Raw genomic sequence first — 20802 nt, 5'->3', positions numbered from 1 at the left:
TGGCCCTTTGTGCATTCCATTGCTTAAGCCTGTTTGCCTAAAAGTGGCCTCCATAGTAGGGGCTTAACTTCTGGTTGAGTACTATACTCTATTTCTTTTTTTTTTTTTTTTAATGTTTATTTATTTTTGAGAGACATCGAGTAGGAGCAGGGCAGGGGCAGAGAGAGAGGGAGACACAGAACCTGAAGCAAGATGCAGGTTCCAAGCTGTCAGCACAGAGCCCGAGGTGGGGCTCGAACTCACAAACTGTGAGATCATGACCTGAGCCAAACTCAGACACTTAACTGACTGAGCCACCCAGGCGCCCCTAATTCATAATTTTTAAAAGAAGAATCCTGAGGCCCATCTACCACACATTCTAGTTCAACAGATCCCAAGGTGGAGACAAGGATATTTTTTTTCTCCTAATCATCCACCCATAATGTTGGTATGGGTGATCTATGGAATTCACTTTGAGAAACAAAACAAATAAATAAATAAACCAACATAAATAACATGCATGTAATCAGCACACTGCTTTTAGTGGTGAAGATTCCTTATTTTCATAATTCAAATTACCAGGCTTAGCCTTAAACACAGATAAGATAGAGTTTAGCATAAAATACACTCAGATCTGACAGGAAACTCCTTCCTACCCTGCCCTGATTTTTATTTATTATGATTCTTAATGCTCTCCCTTTCTTTTTATTTTTTCTTTCAGGTATTTGAAGGCAGAAACCCTTAATTATATTTCTCTCCTACTTGGTTTAATGTTCAAACTCACAAAACTTCACAAAGTTATATACAGCTTTGCAACTTTACTCAGAAATTAAGACCTAATATTTACTTCATATTTTGAGGCATGGGTGATTAGCTGAATCATTCCTTTTTTCAGCATGCAATCATTCCTTTTTCTCAGGAAAACAGTGTAACTATTCCCAAATTCTACCTTTCTAGCTTTTTTCATTAAACAGCAGCATAAGTGATAGGGAATTGAAATACCTCTGTAACAACAGCATGAAAACTACATAACTCTATCTCTTCAAACTTGGAAAAATAATGTGCCAGTTTCTTAAAGAAGAAACTTCTTTCATAATCCCTTCCATAGTTACTATGAGGCAGAATCTCCTTGAATTTAAATACAATGATTTCTTTAGCCAGTCCCATAAGGTTTTAAACATTTATAAAGCTTTGGGGGAAAAAATTGTATTTTTTACCATAGAACTTTACATTTGGAACAGAAATTTATTTATTTACTTATTTTAAAGTTTATTTATTTATTTTGAGAAAGAGAGAGTGCGGGGAGGGTCAGAGAGAGAGGGAGAAAGAAGAGAATCTCAAGCAGACTCTGCACTGTCAGCACAGAGCCTGAGGGGGAACTGGATCTCACAGACCCTGAGATCATGACCTGAACCAAAAAAGGAAAGCAAGAGTTGGAGACTTAACAGAGGATCCACCCAGGCACCCCTGGAACAGAAATTTAAACCAAACAAATGTATACAGTGTTAAAGAATAAATGTTTATCTCACGTCTCCCATGTTAGAACAAAATAGAAAACATGTTGATCTATCACTTTCTTACACTTGGCAATGAAATTAGGGTCCATCAGGTCTTATTACTCTTTCTAGTACTTAAAAAAGGAAATGAAAGTGCATGTGCACACACACACACACACACACACACACAAAACCACATAACCACCAATCAGACCATTTCAACAACACACCTTATAATCTTGCAGTTTTGAAAAGTTACATTTAAAACTGTTATATGAATAAAATGAATGAATAAATAATGAATGAATAAATGAGTGATCACAAAAAAGAATTTAGCTATGTTTCTAATATTTAAATGAAAGTAGTTTAAAATTTAAAAGCCACAAAATAAGACTGTGAGTCAGCTATGCCCTTAAATAGTCTCATTTTAATACCTAAAGGATATGCTAGCATTTCAGCATATAAGCATTGTTGTGCACATATGCTGACTTCCTTCTGCTGCTAAAACTTATTATAAACTCCAGTTGGCTCACTGAAACAACAATCTAACTTATAAAAACAGATACTTTTTTTTAACTTTAACAAGAAGTAACAAGACTATTTCTTGCCAAAGTGCAAGCTGTGAGTTTAAGGAATGTGCTAACTTTCAATTCATGACAAAACCTTTTGGTAATCAACAATTTTATGGAAAAAGCATTTAAAATGAAAGGTGTATAATAAGTAACGGAAAAAACTTCCTCCTAAGTTATATAACAACTTCACAAAATAAAAATAAAATCATTCCAAATGACACTACTATATCTGCATTCATCCCCAAAATCATTAAATACAAATATGCTACACAATCTCACATTTCCTTTAATACACCAGAACATATGCTACACGTGTATATTTATATTAAAGATGAATATATAAATATATGAGAGCATAAACTAAATGTAAACAAGTTTAACAACACAAAATCCGGAAGGAAAAAAAGTTTTCTTATATGTTATAAACACTGCAGAGAATAGTCAGTTTTAAAGGACAGTGCAACATGGAAATGTGCCCAGCAATTTTCCTACCACATTGAAATCCACAAGGGTGTATAAAGCTGCTGTGTACAAGGCAGAACAGAGAATCATAGAGAAGTAGAATCAAAACCTTTACCTGATGGAACCTGATAGTGGATTCTGCCTTTGGACCTGTTCTTTTTCTATTTTTTTTTTTATTTTTTTTAATGTTTATTTTTATTTTTGAGAGAGAAAGAGAGATAGAGCGTGAGAGGGGGAGGGGCAGAGAGAGAAGGAGGCACAGAATCTGAAGCAGGTTCCAGACTCTGAGCTGTCAGCATAGAGCCTGATGTGGGGCTTGAACTCTCAAACAGTGAGATCATGACCTGAGCCGAAGTCGGACACTTACCCAGACTGAGCCACCCTGGCGCCCCTGGACCTTTTCATTTACATGGACCAATAAATTCACTTTCCACCCTTAGATTAGATTTTTCCCAATACATTATACAAAAGATTAATCTTCCTTTACATTTCCTTCAGCTAAATCTTATATTCAGTTACCTTTTAACATTACTTTAGAAAAACATTAAACTTAAAATCATCTAATACCTTTCCTCGCAGATCACTTTCTTCCACAATCTGATGTAAATATTGAAAAAGTCCACTCATTTCATATCAGAAGATACGATCCAACTGGACTTTGCAAGCTCAATTTTCAATACCTATGAAAACTTGTAACTTACTCCCAGGACTACAAAAATGCTTGATAATGATAAAGGTGTACAATATAATCATTTATGTACTAGACCAATGACATTAGAAAACAAAGGAGATATCTATAAATTCAACATTATTAACATGCAACATTAATGTAAATCATTTAAATATCTACTGGGGAATGAACATGTATATACAATCTCTAATACTATATGTTAATGTCAACAAAATGAGTGGACTTTGAACTTCTGCTGACAGTCATCTGAGAACAAAAGGGTTTTTTAGTTTAAAAGCTCTTAAGGGGGGCGCCTGGGTGGCTCGGTCGGTTAAGCGTCCGACTTCGGCTCAGGTCATGATCTCACGGTCCGTGGGTTCGAGCCCCACATCAGGCTCTATGCTGACAGCTCAGAGTCTGGAACCTGTTTCAGATTCTGTGTCTCCCTCTCTCTGTGACCCTCCCCCATTCATGCTCTGTCTCTCTCTGTCTCAAAAATAAATAAACGTTAAAAAAAAATTAAAAAAAAAAAATAAAATCTCTTAAGGGAATCACATCAGAAAGAAAGACATAAATGACGACTTTGAGCCAGTTAACACTAGGTCCTGAAAAGACCCTCCTCTCAAATTCTTTCAAAGCAATAGAAAGAGAATCACAGCAAGCACTAATCTAAGACTCCTATAACTCCTCTAGCTCAGTAATGATGTGGAAACTAAAAAGAACTTCCCAGCATAATGAAACGCTGGTTAAATCCAACTCTCTGTCAATTCCATTCCTGCACCAAGAAACTAAATGCAGATAAGAGAAACACGTAACGATGAAGTCTGGCTTCATTTTAAATGCATGACCATGGGTCTCAGATCCTTAGTGCTTCCAGCAATGCTACCATAGTCTCCAGTTAATTCACTCTCTTCACCTAGATGGCATTTGCACACTTTCTCCTCTTATCTCAAACATTAATACCACCTACTCCATCATCAGTCTCAGCTGCTGAGAAAAAAAAAAAAAAAAAATGAAAACCAGAAGAGAACTGAGAAAATCAGAAGAGCCCTAAGGAATGAGAAGTCATCAGGACTCCCAAGTGCACCCTTTCTACCCATCTTCATGGATCTCTAACCACACACTCTTATTATGAATAAATGATCCAAGTTCCACTGAAGCTCATGCAACCTGATACCATTCTCTTCCATTTGATCCAATAAATTACTCCAGCACTCCCTTAAATCAACAGCTTCCTCTCAACTATATAATCCCCACCATGATAGAAACACACTGTCACTTCTGTATTTAAAAAAATCTTGACCTCATATCCCTCTTTAAATATAGCTTCATTTCCCTCTTCCCTTTTATAGCAAAGGACCTCAAAAGTGTTGTGAATACCTTCTGTCTCCTTTCTTCCTATTTTTTCTTGAGCCCATTCCAAACCAGCTTTTGCCCTTACACTCCAACAAAACCACTCTGGTTGAAGTTACCAATAACCTCCACGTAGCTTAATTCAATGGACAATTCTCAGAATTCATTGTACACAAACTTATATCAGCAGATTTTGACAGAGCTGATCATACCTTCCTCCTTCAAACATTTTTTTTCACCTGGCTTCCAGGATACTCCCTATTTTTCCTTCTGTCTAATCTGTTGCCTTTCTCTGTTCCCTCTGCTGGTAACTCCTCATTCTAACCACTTAATGTTGGAGGGTCCCAGTGCTCAGTACTTGAACTTCATCTCTTTTCTAACTATGCTCTCTCTGCATATAATCTCATCCATCTTTGTTTTAAATATGATTTAATAAAGAAACAATAGAAAAGATCAATGAAACCAGGAGTCAGTTCTTTGAAAAGATTAACAGAACTGATAAATCTCTAGCAAGACTCATTGAAAAAAGAGAGAGAGATGACCCAAATAAAGAAAATTACTAATGAAAGAGGAGAAATAACAACCAACACCACAGAAATGCAAATAATTGTAACAGAATATTATGAAAACCTATATGCCAACAAACTGGACAACTTAGAAGAAACGGATAAATTCACAGAAACATATAACCTACCAAAACTAAAGGAGGAAGAAATAGAAAAGTTGAACAGACCAATTGCTACCAATAAAATTGAATCAGTGATCAAAAAAATCTCAAAAAACAAAAGTCCAGGACCAGACAGCTTCACAGGAAAATTCTACCAAACATTTAAAGAGAGTTAATGCCTATTCTTCTCAAACTATTTCAAAAAATACAAGAGGAAGGAATACTTCCAAATCCATTCTGAGGCCAGTATCACCCTGATACCAAAACCAGATAAAGACACCACCAAAAAAAAAGAACCATAGGCCAATATCTTCATGAATATAGATGCAAAAATCTTCAACAAAATATTAGCAAACTGAATCCAACAGTATATTTTAAAAAATCATATACCACGATCAAGTGGGATTTATTTCCAGGACAGAATGGTGGTTGTCAGAAATGCAGAAAAAGCATCTGACATCCACTCATGATAAAAATCCTCAGCAACCCCATCCTTTCAGCTCCTCAGTCAAAAGTCTTAGAGTCATTCATGACCCCCCCCTCTCTCTCATATCCCACATTCAATTCATCAGCATATCCTGTGCCTCCAAAATACATCTAGAATCCAACCACCTTTACTGCCTTCATTACCATCCTGCTCTTCAAAAGACACTGGTAAGAAAATGAAGACAAGCTACAGACTGGTAGAAAATATTTACAAAGCATATATCTATGAAGGACTTGTATCCAGAATATATAAAGCTCACAAAGCAAGCTTTTCATAAGAAAACAAACCACCTCCGTTTAAAACAAAGAAAAAAAGGCAAAAGATTTTACACTTCACCAAAGAAGACATGTATAGCAAGTAAACACATGAAAAATATTAATGCTCAACATTATTAGTAGCTGGGAAATGTAAATTAAATTAAAACCACAATGAGATACCACTAGATACATATTAGAATGACTAAAATTATAAAGACTGACAATGCCAAGTGCTGACGAGATGTGGAGCACTGGAACTCTCAGACACCGCTGGCTGAGATGTAAAATGGTAAAACCACTTGGGAAGATAGTTTGGCAATTTCTGAAAAAGTTCAACATACGCCTGCAGTCCAAGAAGAGTGCTTGTATATTGACAGAAATGGTCCACTTCAGAAGCTATTTATAGATGATTGATAACTATATGTTGGTAATTCTTGCCTTGGTTGAAAGATGCTAAAACATACACCGCCAGATGATCCCAACATTCCATTCATAAGTATTCCCAAGAGAAATGAAAATGCACATTCACTTAAAGTTTTGTACACACTCGTCATATCCCCAAAGTGGGAAATGCCCAACGTCCACCCACAGGTAAATGGATAAACAAACTATAGTATATCCATAAAAAAATAATAATACTCAGCAATAAAAGGACTGAACTATTGATACATAGAGTATAGATGACTCTCAAAATAATCACGCTGAATAAAGGAAACCAGAAAAGAAAAAGGTGTACACACTGTATAACTCCAGTGTATAAAAGTCTAGAAGACGCAAACTAACCTACAGGGACAGAAAACGGATCAGTGGTTGCCTAAGGAAGAGGAGCACTAAGAAGGGCAGGAGGGAGGGATTACTAAGGGACACAGGAGAGTTTTGAGGGTGATGGATACATTCATTATCTTGATTGTGGTCATGGTATCACAGGCGTACACAGACATCAAAACATTAAGTTGTTTAGATGTATGCAGTTTATTGTAATATCCATAATAGCTCAATAAACCTATTTTTAAAAAGAATATAGCAGGCACTTAATACACTTAATAAATATTTTCAGAATAAATAAAGCAGATGAAAAAAAAACAAATGCTAAGAAAGCGAAATCTTAAGAATGAATTGAAGTAGAAATATATTTATTTTTTGAAGTAGGAATCCCTTATATTCTCCCTCATTCAATAGTATTCTTTGCTAAATGAGAAATTGAAAATGGAAAAGGAGGAATAAGCTACCACCAAGTCCTTCAGTATGAAGTTGTGGTACCTTTCAGCCAAGAGGAGCCACCTCTGTGTAGCCCCTGAAATGGATGACTGCTGTCCCAAAACGCAAGCACTCCGCCCCAGTCCCCCAGCACTTGCATAATCTTTGAACTCACCTTAGAAACCCTGCCTCATTTCTCCTTTTTACATCGCCTTCACTTGCCATTAAATGTATACGGACCCAGGGCCCCTGGGTGGCTCAGTCGGTTAAGCATCCGACTTGGGCTCAGGTCATGATCTCACGGTTTGTGAGTTTGAGCCCCATGTTGGGCTCTGTGCTGACAGCTCAGAGCCTGGAGCCTGCTTCAGATTCTGTGTCTCCCCTTCTCTCTGCCCCTCCCCCACTCATGCTCTGTCTCTGTCTCTCAATAATAAATAAACATTAAAAATAAATTTTTAGGGGCGCCTGGGTGGCGCAGTCGGTTAAGCGTCCGACTTCAGCCAGGTCACGATCTCGCGGTCCGTGAGTTCGAGCCCCGCATCGGGCTCTGGGCTGATGGCTCAGAGCCTGGAGCCTGTTTCCGATTCTGTGTCTCCCTCTCTCTCTGCCCCTCCCCCGTTCATGCTCTGTCTCTCTCTGTCCCAAAAATAAATAAACGTTGAAAAAAAAAAAATTAAAAAAAAAAAATAATAAATAAATAAATAAATAAATAAATTTTTTAAAAATGTATATGGACCCTTTTTCCACAAATGTAGTTTGCTACAATTTTTTTAAATGTTTATTTATTTATTTTTGAGAGAGAAAGAGCACAATCAGGGGAAGAGCAGAAAGAGAGGGAGACACAGAATCCAAAGCAGGCTCCAGGCTCTGAACCATCAGCACAGAGTCTGATGTGGTGCTTGAACTCACAAACTGTGAGACCATGACGTGAGCCAAAGTCAGACGCGTAACCGACTGAGCCACCCAGGCACCCCAGCTACAAACTTTTTAAGAACTAAGGAATGGCCATAGAGCTGTTGTTGGCTCATTAGTCTTAGATGAAAAGTACCTTTCCTTGGATTGCTTCTTTTGTCTCCCAATTTCTCACCGAGGTAGAAAACTCACTATCTCTATTTCATTCGTCTCCCTTGCTCTTCTCTTTGAAATCCTCACTTTCACTCATCATCATTAATTTTAGCACCATCCTAACTTATGAATCTACCTACACTTCTTTCATAAGCTGCTATAGTTATGCATTCTCTGTGATAGGACTTCTTCATTATAAAATTTAAAAATAAAATAAAATATAAGACAAAAGCACGGCATTTAGCCCTATGACTCACCTCATTTCCACCAACTGCCTTGGTTAAAATCACTGCAGAAGACACAGGGGGAGGCATGCAGCCTACTGTCTGCAAGCTGGAAAATCAAAGAAAATGCAATTATCAGTAGGGTTTTTTTTTTCAATTATAAACAGCAATGCTCAAACTTTCAGCTCATAAAAAAACATATTCACAATCATGTGCTTCTTGAATTCAAACAGTAGTAAATTCTAGTACCTATTCTAAATTTAGTTTTTACTAAATTATGAGTCTACTCCCCAGATCACGACAAGAAATCTATTCTCTTAGTTTAGAATAGAAAACACATTGTAAAACTAGGAGTAGTAAATCTAAATACCAAAGATATAAAACATTACTTACCATCTAAAGGATGGATATACATCCCAGATGGATAGAATATACATTCTAGACATGGTGAGTAGCACCTCACTAAAAGTAGACAGTTCATACAGGGAGGGAATAGAGGACACGGAACGCCTGATTTAAACATATTTTAAGTCCAGATTACAGATATTTCTACTCCCTTTGGTAAGAATTTATCATCTAAGCTTCATGCAATGAATTTATATTACCTCTGAAATAAGAAAAAAAGAAAAAGTTTTAATTTATTTTGACTGAAAACATAAGAACACACATTTTTCATAGAATTTCCAGCTCAATTCATATCTTTTAAGGTCTATTTTCCCAAGCGATGCTTAAGTGGTCTTTCCTATTATCGATTCCCAGTCTCTGAGCCTTCCTTATGACCATCACTATTATCATCACTGATACTTACCAAGCATTTACCATTTGTAGCAGATACTACTCTAGACACTTTTCTCATTGATTCCTTGCAAGTATTTAAGATAAATTCTCTTAGTGGGGGCCTCAACTCATTCTCTCTTTACTCACCTAGATTCAGACTTATGCCCCTTCTACTAGTAAAAGTGGTAACCTTAAAAAGTAACAGGTGATCTCTTACTCACCAAATACAGTATCCTCTTCCCCATATTCATTCTCGTTCCCTTCCTGCTTTTCAAAATATTCTATTCTTTTGGTTGCCATAGTACTTCATCCTTCTAATTTATCTCCCTTCTTTTAAACCAGCCCCTTCTGACTTTTTGCTGACTCTCTTGCATTCTTTTCAATCTTATTTTCAAAGCTGAATCTATATGAATATATACAATTTTACATTTCTAGCCCTAACCACCATTCCCCAAATTGTAGCTGCCTGTGACTGCCACCTCTAACTGAACATGTCTAATAGTTTCTAAAACGTCAATTTCATCTCTGAATTTACTTATTTCTGTCAATGGGAAAGTTTGTTGTTGTTGTTGTTTTTCCTAATGATCCAATTTGAAACTTTGGAGTTACATGTGGCTCCACCTGCTTCTCATAAATCAATATATTACCACAACCAACTTTCTATTCTTTTCCATGACTATTGCCATCATCCCCCTTCAGATGTTTTTTTTTTTCCCCAACTTTGGATTTTTGTAAATGCCTACTGAATGTTCTCTCTACCTCCACTCTTTCCCTTTTACATAGCAAGGTAAAGAGGACGTGCTCAAAATATTTATTGCAATGACTGAAACATGGCCCTGAGGTAAGAGTCTGCAGCTCCCTCAAGTTAGCAACATACTGTGTACTCTCAAACTAGGGTGGGGAACGCAGAAGAAGTGAGCTAGGAAAAGCTTTCCGTAAGGGAGTTAGGCTAAGTGTAAACTCCTTTAAGCTCAATATCATGAAGTGATAATTGTATCTTAGCTTCCTGAGATTGCAAGCCCAACTCTAATAACACCCAGTATGATGCTATCAGATTACTCTTTCTTACTGACCATGTTTTAGTACGTTATTCTCTTGTTTAGTGCATTTCAGAACTTCCCATCATCTACAGATGCAGCCCAAACTCCTCTGCCCAGTAATTCAGACCTTCTGTAACGTGGCTGTAAGGAAATTTTTTACTCTTGTCTCCCACTATGTTTTATTTTTGAATTCTCTACTTTAGGAATTCACAACCTTTGCTGAACCTCTTACCTTTTAACCTATTACATTACTTATCTAACAAATCATATGCTGCCCCACTGTGGTTGATTACTATTTTATATCTCTCACATACCCGACTACCCTGGACATTCCCTGAATACAAGGAAAATGAGTTAATATCTTCCTATTCCTTGAGTGCCCTTTTCATGGGAAACACTCAGTAACTATTGGTTCTTAATATGCATCATAAAAAAAAATTTTAAGATATGCATCATACTTTGCTGGTCAAAAATGATGTCATGATACTTATGTGGCACTTTATGATTTTCACTGAAAATTTTATGTTCGTTCTCTCAAACTCAATCTGGCCAAGACAGCGGTCTTGATTTCCCCTCCTTATACTACTCTGTTTCTCCTCAGCTAAGTAAATGATGCCACCAATTACCCAGTGGCTCACACCCAAAACCCAGAAGTCATCCTTGATTCCTCCCTGTCCTTCTCTCTCTACATCCTACCCACCCAGAGGTTCTGAGAGCTCTAATTTACAATACACTCTCCAATGTCCGTTTCTCTCTACTGCACTGCTACCTTACCAGACTAGCCTCCAAACCGGTCTCCTACCTTTCTCTCAGCCCCTCTACTATCTATTCTCTATGCAGCAGCCAGAGCACTACTTTGAAAATATAAATCAGACCACGACACACCCTCATTTAAATCCCACCAAGAGCTTCCTGCTGCATGCAGAAAAATACTTGAATGCTTTCACCAAGGACCTATAAGTCTCTATGGGACCTGACTCCTGCTTACCTTACCAACTCCAAGTCCTATTATTCTTCCTCTGTATCTCCAGGATCTGGCCATCATCATCATTTTCCTGACCCTAGAACATACCAGGCTTGTTCCTGCCTTAGAGCCTTTGCACATTCTACTTCCTTTGCCTAAAACATTCTGCCCCGAGAACTCTGCCATCTAAATTCATCACTGGCCTACCTACCCAACCACTTTTAACTGTATCACACTGTGTTTTACTTCCCATCACTGATCTCTATCTTGGTCATCTACTTACTTGTTTATTGTCAATCAACCTAGGTCTTCCCAATGTGCAAAACTAACTTGCACTTTCCCATTTTTGTTCACTATTCTTTCTCCAACACCTATTATAACGCCTGGTACATAGTGGGAACTAAACAAGTGACTTGAATAAATGAATAAGTGATCTCAATTGAGATCCTCAACATTATTATCAAGCAGACAGTAAAAGTATGACTATCCTCACTATTTATAGGCAGGAAAATTGAGGTTCAAGACTATTACATGACTTCTTCAGTTAGGGACGGGGTCAGAAAGCAACCTCCAGACTCCAAGTTCAGTATTTTAACTATTATACCATGCTACTAAATTGTAGTTAGTTTTAAACCACTTCAAATAATTTTTTAAATTCATTAAATCTTTTGAATAAACATGATGGCATTTTTATGGAAGAAAAGTGTCTAATAAAAATCTATTGTTAATTCAACTGTCATAGCAAACATAAACAAGTAAAAAGGTAAATGTTTGCTCCTTATATATTTTTTTCTTTCCTGTACTTCTAAAATACTTATATTCAGCCACTATCTGCCTACATTTGGCAAGATATAGAATATACAAGTTAAAGTGCCCAACTGATGGCCTACATTATACACATGCACACATATCTTACATCTTCTAGTCCCTTCCATCTTTCTCCCAACGCAGCTCTTTAAAACTTCCAGAACAGTATCCATCCCAGAACCTTAAGATTAAACATTTTAAGATTGTGTTATAATTAAGAGTACACTTACTTTGATGATCACTGGGTAATATATAGAATTGTCAAATCACTGGATGTGTAGGTGGCTCAGTCGTTAAGTGTTCAACTCTTAATTTTGGCTTAGATCATGATTTCACGGTTCATGAGTTCGAGGCCCACAATGGGCTCCACGCTGACAATGTGGAGCCTCCTTGATATCCTCTCTCTCCCTCTCTCTGCCCCTGCCTCTCTCTCTCTCAAAATAAATAAATAAACTTTAATTGTCAAATCACTATACTGTATACCTGAAACTAATATCACACTGTAGGTTAAATATACTGAAACTACAATTTTTTTTAATGTTTATTTATTTTTGAGAGAGAGACAGAATGCGAGCAGAGGAGGTGCAGAGAGAGAGGGAGACACGGAATCTGAAGCAGGCTCCAGGCTCTGAGCTGTCAGCATAGAGCCGAAGGTGGGGCTCAAACCCACGAACAGAGAAATCATGACCTAAGCCAAAGTCAGACGCTCAACAGAGTGAGCCACCCAGGCGCCGTGAAATTACAATTTAAAACAATTTACTAATAAAACCCTTAGAAATCAGAAAGAAAAAAAAAAGATTGTGTTATAAAATTCTTTGATGAACCTTCTTGATGAACACTATCATTTTAAAGGATAATAATTTTTAGGGGCACCTGGGTGGTCCAGTTGGCATGGCTTCATGAGTTCAAGCCCCGGCTCCAGCTCTGTACTGGCAGCATGGAGCTTGCTTGAGATTCTCTCTCTCCCTCTCTCTCTGCCCCTCCCCTATTTGTGCTGTCTCTCTCTCAAAATAAATAAATAAATAACTTAAAAAAAATTTTTCAGGGATAATAATTTTTAAAGTGTTCTTTTTTCCTTATAAGATACCACACATAAGCCCTTTTGTATATAGTTGTCACAGAAACAATAACGTCACTACAGATGCCTCATTAAAAGTGGGCCCTTCAAAATATTTAAACGTACCCTTTCAAAAGCCACTCATTGATAGGTGTGATTGATAAAAGCTGAAGAAAAAGCCATATTGTTGCTGGGAAGAATGCAAGTGTAAAGATCTGGATGAAAAGGTGCAGCTTTATATGCACCAAAGCACTGGTCAGCTCCTGCAAAAATGAAAGACACAAAATAGCAAAGGTAAGAATATTATTTTTCCCAAGAAAGGCTACTACTAAAATAACATCAAATAAATGAGTTTTTTATTTGGAATTATTTCAGAGCTAAAATTTTTACCTCTAAGCATGATAGACAGACTTGCGGGAAAAAAAAAGAAGTATTTTTATATAAAATTTCTGAAATATTCTAATTTCTTTGAATATATAATATACCCCAACAATTCAGATTTGTAAAATTCTGGACCAAAACTGAGCTAAGTATCTGTACAGTAGTATAGACCTGAGGACTGTTGCCACTATAAACAAATAGGCATGTAACTACTTAAGGACCTATCTCATTTTAATGAAATGATTCATCTCTAGCAAGGCCTCACTTTGCCAAGATGTTACCAAATCTACACACAAATCATAATTTTTAAAAATGTTTTTCCCAGTAATATTCTATAATTCAAAATGGCTTTTTCCCCAAAATCAACTTTCTGGATTTCCTTGCTAATGCTTACAGAACAGCAGCAATGTGCCATGCTCTGAGCCTGTCACTTTATGTATGTTATCTCATTTAATCCTCACCACAGCCCCCATTAGATATTATTATCCTATTTTACTGAGGAGGAGATTGAGGCTGAGAGCTACTGAACAATGAGGCTCCTAATCAAACTCATTTCTGGTATGCTAGCAAACCCCTCTCTTCTTCCATCATGTCACACTACTGCCCCAGAGGGAAGAAATTCACACTAAACACGACATACCAGGCATGTTATATGCCTCACAGCTGAAAACAGATAATGAGGTCAACTTTGGGGTTCAAATAGGTACAAATTCAAAGGCCTTTGCATTTGAATTTCTTTGAGCTATGTGGTTATTCTGTTGAAATAAAACAAACTCAGAAAGCAGTGGAAAAAGTAGTACAGTCCTATAAAACATGCAAGAAGTCATTAAAGCACCTCAAAGATGCCAGAGATTCCCCTGTTAGAAACATAGCACTGTAATGCCTACCCTAGTTCAAGTAAGACATTCAAGAGATCCTTGGCCTCAGAGACATTAACCAAAGCTTATCAGTTTAATGGACAGGACTCATTTCCCACGTGAAGACACACAGCAGTGCCAGTGTAGTCACAGAACATCCCAAATGACATCTAAGGAATTTCTGGCAAATGGAAAACACCGGGCAGACCAGAAGCCACATCAGGTCCATGGATCAGATCGAAGATTAAAGGAGCCATCCTAATACAGTATCCGAATTTTTAAAGTTCCACCCCAGAGAAAACTTGAGCACCAGCAGTGCCAAGAATTCTCAGCAGTTCTGAAACCAAATGCCACTGAGATATACTCAGAGGTATTTGATGAATGCCAAATAAATAAGATTCTAATTTTTTAATAGAAACAAAATGATCAGCCAGAATGCAATAACTAAAGTATTTGCATATACTTCAGGTAGGAATATGAAACAGAATAACTTTTCTGAAAAGTAATTTGGGAACATATATCGAGGACTATAATACAATTCACATTCTTGAACGCCCAAAATGTTATGTCTAGGTACTTGATCTAAGGATATAATAAGTGGTACAAGCATTTATACGCAGAATTGATCACGACAGCATCATCTATTATAGTAAAATCAGGAAACGAGTTAAATGTCCAAAAACAGATGAATAATTAAATAAATTAAGGTACAACCAAACTGTTATAAGATTAAAAACCATGTTAAAACTGTGTTGACACGCATGTGGGAACGCAAGGTCCTTCCCGACTTAACCGATAGGAATATAAATTGGCACAATCTAAGGACAGCAATCTGGCAACTCATTCCTTCAGTCAACAAATACCGAGAGCCCAGCACTGTTCTAGGTACTTGGAGTATCTGTCACAACTTCCACTGCATGTATCATGTGACTTAGCAATTTCACTTCCAGGAAGTAATCCTTCATATTTTCTCCCAAATGTGGGAACATGGGCAATTTTTAGGTTATCCTTTGCAGCAAAACCTAAATGTCCATAAATAGAGGACTAGTAAAATACAGCATGACACATTCATACAACGGAATGCTTTCCAGCATACAAAAAGAAACAAGGAGTTCTCTACGTGTTGATATGAAACAGTCTCCAAGATATGTTTTCTGAGTAAAACAAGACAGGGTGGCAAGCAGTACAAAATACCTCAGCTTGAAGGGGTGCAATACACATATGTTTTACACAGAAACTATTAACTATGGAAAGATACATAGAAACTATTAACATTAGTTATATCCACCAACTGATAGAGGGGAGAAAAGAAGACTTCTCATCATGTACACTTTTGTACCGTTTGATTTATGTTCATAAAAGTAAAATATAAATTTTATTATATATGAAAAAAAATTAAATTAAAATATTAAATTATATAAAAAATTACTATACAGTGTCACATAAGAAAAAAGATTATATATGTGTACATGTACATGATACTATGCAAGTATATGTATATATATGTATACTTACGTATATATAATTTTTTTAAGTATTTCATTTTTAAATATTCTATGTATAAAACATGTTTAGGAAAAAAGGGACCAAAATCACAGAGATGTTAATGCTAGTTACTTTTATTCTTTCTAATCTTTCTACAATAGGTAAATACCAGTTTTATTTTTTTTTTTTTTTAACGTTTTTTATTTATTTTTGAGACAGAGAGAGACAGAGCATGAATGGGGGAGGGGCAGAGAGAGAGGGAGACACAGAATCGGAAGCAGGCTCCAGGCTCTGAGACATCAGCCCAGAGCCCGACGCGGGGCTCGAACTCACAGACCGTGAGATCGTGACCTGAGCTGAAGTCGGCCGCTTAACCGACTGAGCCACCCAGGCGCCCCGATACCAGTTTTATAATCAGAAAAAGTTATAAAAAACAAAATGTAGTTTAAAAATACTAGCTGATCGGTGGGCCGCCGCGGTAGGTGAAGGATCTCAAGATGGCTGGGCGAAAACTTGCTCTAAAAGCCATTGACTGGGTAGCTTTTGGGGAGATCATACCCCAAAACCAGAAGGCCATTGCTAACTCCCTGAAATCCTGGAATGAGACCCTCACCTCCAGGTTGGCTACTCTCCCCGAGAATCCACCTGCTATCAACGGGGCTTACTACAGGGCCAATGTGGCAAAGGCTGACTTGGTAGATGACTTTGAGAAGAAGTTTAATGCCCTGAAGGTTCCTGTGCCAGAGAATAAATATACTGTCCAGGTGGATGCTGAAGAAAGAGAAGATGTGAAAAGTTGTGCTGAGTTTTTGTCTCTCTCAAAGGCCAGGATTGTGGAATATGAAAAAGAGCTGGAGAAGATGAAGAATATAATTCCATTTGATCAGATGACCATTGAGGACCTGAATGAAGTCTTCCCAGAAACCAAATTAGACAAAAAGAAGTATCTCTACTGGCCTCACAAGCCAATCGAAAATTTATAAACTTGAGCTGGGGAGAAAGCTCTGGCCCTTGTATTATAAATTCTGGACATTAAAAATAATGATACGGAAAAAAAAAAATACTAGCTGATCTAATATATGACAATTATAAACAACTGCCATTGCCTCAGGACAATGGAACAATAAAGAATCCAGCAAAATGAATCACAAAGGCCAACAATGTTGGGTCATGAGAGGCCTCTTAACAACAGGGAAATAATAGGCATGAAGTAACCCTAAGATTTTAAGACTATCACAAAAACCCAGGGTTATATATTTTCCATAACTTCTTCATACAAACATAAAGATAAAATAAGGTAACAAGGAAAAGAAAAAACAAGTAAACACTGTAACATCCAAAATAGTATTACTCCATACATACCCATACAGAGTTTAGGGCCATGTACTCAAATAAATGCCATCATGAATAATTGAAAAGTTGATTCTGCATGACATTTTATTTATTCACATGTAATACAGGTCAAATTCCATTAAAGTAAACTTAAGTAAAGATACTCCAAATATTTATTATACCAGAATTATCACCAACAGTATCGAGAATTGCTTAATATCAGGCACCCTGAGATGTAGAAATATTTTCATTTACATACCAATTTCCCTTCTAACCCTTATTTGACCTTCATTTGATTCACTTTCTGAGAAATCAGCCTCATAGCTCTAGGCTGGAAACAAGCAGCATGAACGTAAAGTTTAGAAGTTGCTATATTTACTTCTAAGGTAATAGAACTTCAAAAAATAATCTGTTTAGGAAAATAAGGAAAGACCTCTATAATCTGCCCTACTCAGGACCCTTTCCAGGCCCTGAGCATCTTGCCCATCTTTGGTTCTATCCCAGTGCCAAACATAGTGCTTTGTAGCCGCAGGCACCTCATAGGTATTTGTTTATATGAGATTGATCCTGCCACGGTCTATTAAGTGACAAATCCTCTGAAACGGTAGCTCCTAATTAGCTAAACATCAAATATATTTCAAATGTGACCTTACCTGACTTGAATACAATAAATTTTCAGAAGACATTTCAACAGATATTTTAAAATCTAGAAATCAACAGTTATAGGACTTAAGATTTAGCATTAAATCTTTTTAGTATTAACACAGAGTTCTTTATGATTTTAATAAATGAGCAAAACAAAATTTAGAATATACATCATTCCATCAATGAATGGGTAATACTACGTGAAATGTTCAATATAAATCAAACTTGAATGGGACCAATGTAAACGCTCTCAAATAAACTCAAGTCAATAATAACTTACTGTCTCCTGCCTGCAAAAACACACTATTCTAATAAGGTTCAAAAATAGTAGTCCCAGCTGAAATAAACTTAAGATTATTAACTAGAAAACAAATAACAACAAGATTGCTACCTGCTAACTTAAAACCATTGGTTCAGTTGCCCAGGAAATTAGCAGGACTTAAAGATGGTTTAACACTATACAATGATCCAATCTAAAACATCTTCAACTGAATGGATCTTGAAAATGACTTAATGTAATACTGTGAAAAGGGGCATTGGTGGAAGAAATGGCTTTGATGGCTACTTAGATACCGTGATAAAGCACAGGATCAAGGCATTTTATCATTAGATCCAAATTAGCTGGAATACTCTGAAGGTTTCCTCGGTGCTTACAGAAGAATTTGGTCCTTAGAGAAATGCTGATAGCTGTGACGTTCTTCCTTCTTAAACTCCTGCATCCCACAAAGTTGGCTGCTTTACAGAATCACATTAAGCAAGAAGCTAAGGAGTGAGAGAATCAAGTCTCTTGCCAGATTTCTCATGGCATTAGTAACAGCTGTAGCCGTTAAGCAGCCACCAGGGGACATAGTTAGAGCAACGTCCCAAGTAGAGGACTTGGGTAAGGCAGCTGCTCACAAAGGGCATTAGCCAAGACCAGCAGGAAGACCTCCAAAGAAGAATAGTCCAGCACCATAGGGGTAGCAAGTATTTTTCTGTATCACTAGGCCCCACATTTGAGAACCAGTAGAATGAAGGTGGTGACAGAAAAAGCCTGTGCCCTGTAAGCATTGATCATAGTCCTTTCATGTCAATGTAATTTGCGAAAACTAGAATTTAACATATTTAGGAAATCTCATCCTATGTCAGTTATTTTCAATAGTAGTGAGACTATTCAGGATTTTTGAGACATAACTTCACAGATACCACACATGGATCCCATCTATCTAAAAATAATCCTCCAATAAAAACATTTATACCAACCAGATAACTACAGAATACATAAATTTACTAAAACCGTATTTTTTCCATGTTGCTACTAGGATGGTCCTTGTAACTAAATTTGGTCCTCATTCCAATCACACTTAAAATAAAAAATAAGTAAAGCAAAACATGATGCTGAAACAAAATTTTAACTTATAAAGCTATTTCAAAAAAAAAAAAAAATCCTTGCATAGTAAGATTTCCCTATCTACATAAGAATAAGCATCTTAGAATAACAACTTTAAAAAATCCTAAGTAATTTCTTCAAGAGCAAATAGGTATTTTTTCCTATATTTTTCTTCTCCTTTTTTGTTATAAGCCAAAAGAGAATCATAAATTCTATTTATTCCCCTCTTGAATGTTAAAAATGTCTGATTTCTTTAATTCTGGGAGAATTCCATGTTCAGCGACACACTGATCAATAAATAACATTAACTATATATCTTCATGATAAATTGTGACATAGTATGAAAAATCCCAATTTTTTCTTAAAATACTTATTAATATTTAATAGATATACCAGCAAAAAATATACATTAAAAATACAAATTGGTGGGGCGCCTGGGTGGTTCCATCAGTTAAGCCTCCGACTTTGGCTCAGGTCATAATCTCACTGTTGGTGGGTTCAAGCCATGCATCAGGCTCTGTGCTGACAGCTCAGAGCCTGGAGCCTGCTTCGGATTCTGTGTCTCCTTCTCTCTCTCTGCCCCTCCCCTGCTCATGCTCTGTCTCTCTCTGTCTCTCAATAATAAATACATGTTACAAAAAAATTGTTTTAAATACAAATTGGTTAAAAGTTGTAACAGGCATCACTTGAGCAGCATGAGTCCTGAGAACAAAAGTTATGGAAACCCAACTCAACATCAACTCAAATGTGCCACAGCAGTCACCATCATATTGACCACCATAATCTGAGGAAGACCTCAAGTGGATGCTTCATTCAGTGCAGTTGCTGTATTAAAAACATACCCATTATAACCACACCCTCAGGGTCCATGTTGTTCAACTACAAAATTTCTCTAATAGGTAGGTTCAAAACACAAGTCCTTTGCTGAAGTCATCTTCTATTGTAGTGAAGCTTTTGGACCATAGTTACATACATCTTCACAAAAGGATTCTGATATTTCAAAATAATAAGCAAAAATTAAATTTTTCTCCCTGCTTTTGATATGCCCCATAGGTGACAGTACCTCTGTTTTTAATGATAGTCCACTGTTAAAGAATATTGTTGCAACAGCAATGTAGGAGACCGTTATTTCTGGCTTCAGTGGTCCTAAAGAGAGAGAAACAAGTTACTGTTAGATAAGAATTGCCAGTAGATAACTTGGTATGAAAGAAGAATCCATTGAGGGAGGGCAAATAGTACTTCAAATCTTAGTGTTACCCTTACTATACTACTGTTCTGAAGAGTTAAGTATTTGCTGTGATGCAGTCTAGCTCCAAAAGAGATTTTCCAGAAGGCAAGGACCATGGCTATCCAGTTCAGCACAGTATCCTCAGACCAGCAGAATAAAAATAAACTGCTCTCATATAGGAGAGCAAATAGGCAACATCCTTCAGCATGACGTCTAATTGTATCCACCACAGTATCAGTGCTTATACAACAATCAAAATTCCCCAAACTAGGAAAAAAGAGAGAGAGAGAGAGAGAGAGAGAGAATCAACGGAAGAAGTTCCCTTCTGCTTAGCAAATATTATTTTATTCCTTCTAGGATACCAGAAATAAAAACCTATATTCACGCATACATTCAGTTCAGCCCACGGGTAGTCATTCTACAAAGATGTA

The 20802-nt window shown here is 36.8% G+C and overlaps 2 protein-coding genes across 8 annotated transcripts in view; one reads left to right on the top strand and one right to left on the bottom strand.

Annotated features, from left to right (window-relative positions):
* SLC10A7 (solute carrier family 10 member 7) overlaps positions 1-20802 on the bottom strand; it is a 258926-nt gene that overhangs the window by 229346 nt on the left and 8778 nt on the right. For 6 of the 7 annotated variants that reach the window (XM_045466371.1, XM_045466388.1, XM_045466382.1 and 3 more), the window contains exons 2-4: positions 20207-20289; positions 13201-13337; positions 8463-8538 (exon numbers count right to left, since the gene is read on the bottom strand). In XM_045466371.1, coding sequence (XP_045322327.1) covers positions 8463-8538; positions 13201-13337; positions 20207-20289 — 296 coding nt within the window. Of the gene's footprint in view, positions 1-8462; positions 8539-13200; positions 13338-20206; positions 20290-20802 lie in introns of those variants that run through there. The other variant, XM_045466397.1, reaches the window with a different exon arrangement.
* LOC123591741 (ATP synthase subunit d, mitochondrial-like) lies at positions 16260-16861 on the top strand. Its single transcript, XM_045466405.1, has one exon. The coding sequence runs from the start codon at positions 16295-16297 to the stop codon at positions 16778-16780; it is 486 nt and encodes a 161-aa protein (XP_045322361.1). The 5' UTR covers positions 16260-16294; the 3' UTR covers positions 16781-16861.

Source organism: Leopardus geoffroyi, chromosome B1, assembly GCF_018350155.1.
Source record: "Leopardus geoffroyi isolate Oge1 chromosome B1, O.geoffroyi_Oge1_pat1.0, whole genome shotgun sequence".
Lineage (NCBI taxonomy): Eukaryota > Metazoa > Chordata > Mammalia > Carnivora > Felidae > Leopardus > Leopardus geoffroyi.
The sequence above is the reverse complement of the archived record's forward strand: the minus strand, read 5'-3'. Positions and strand labels throughout refer to the sequence as shown.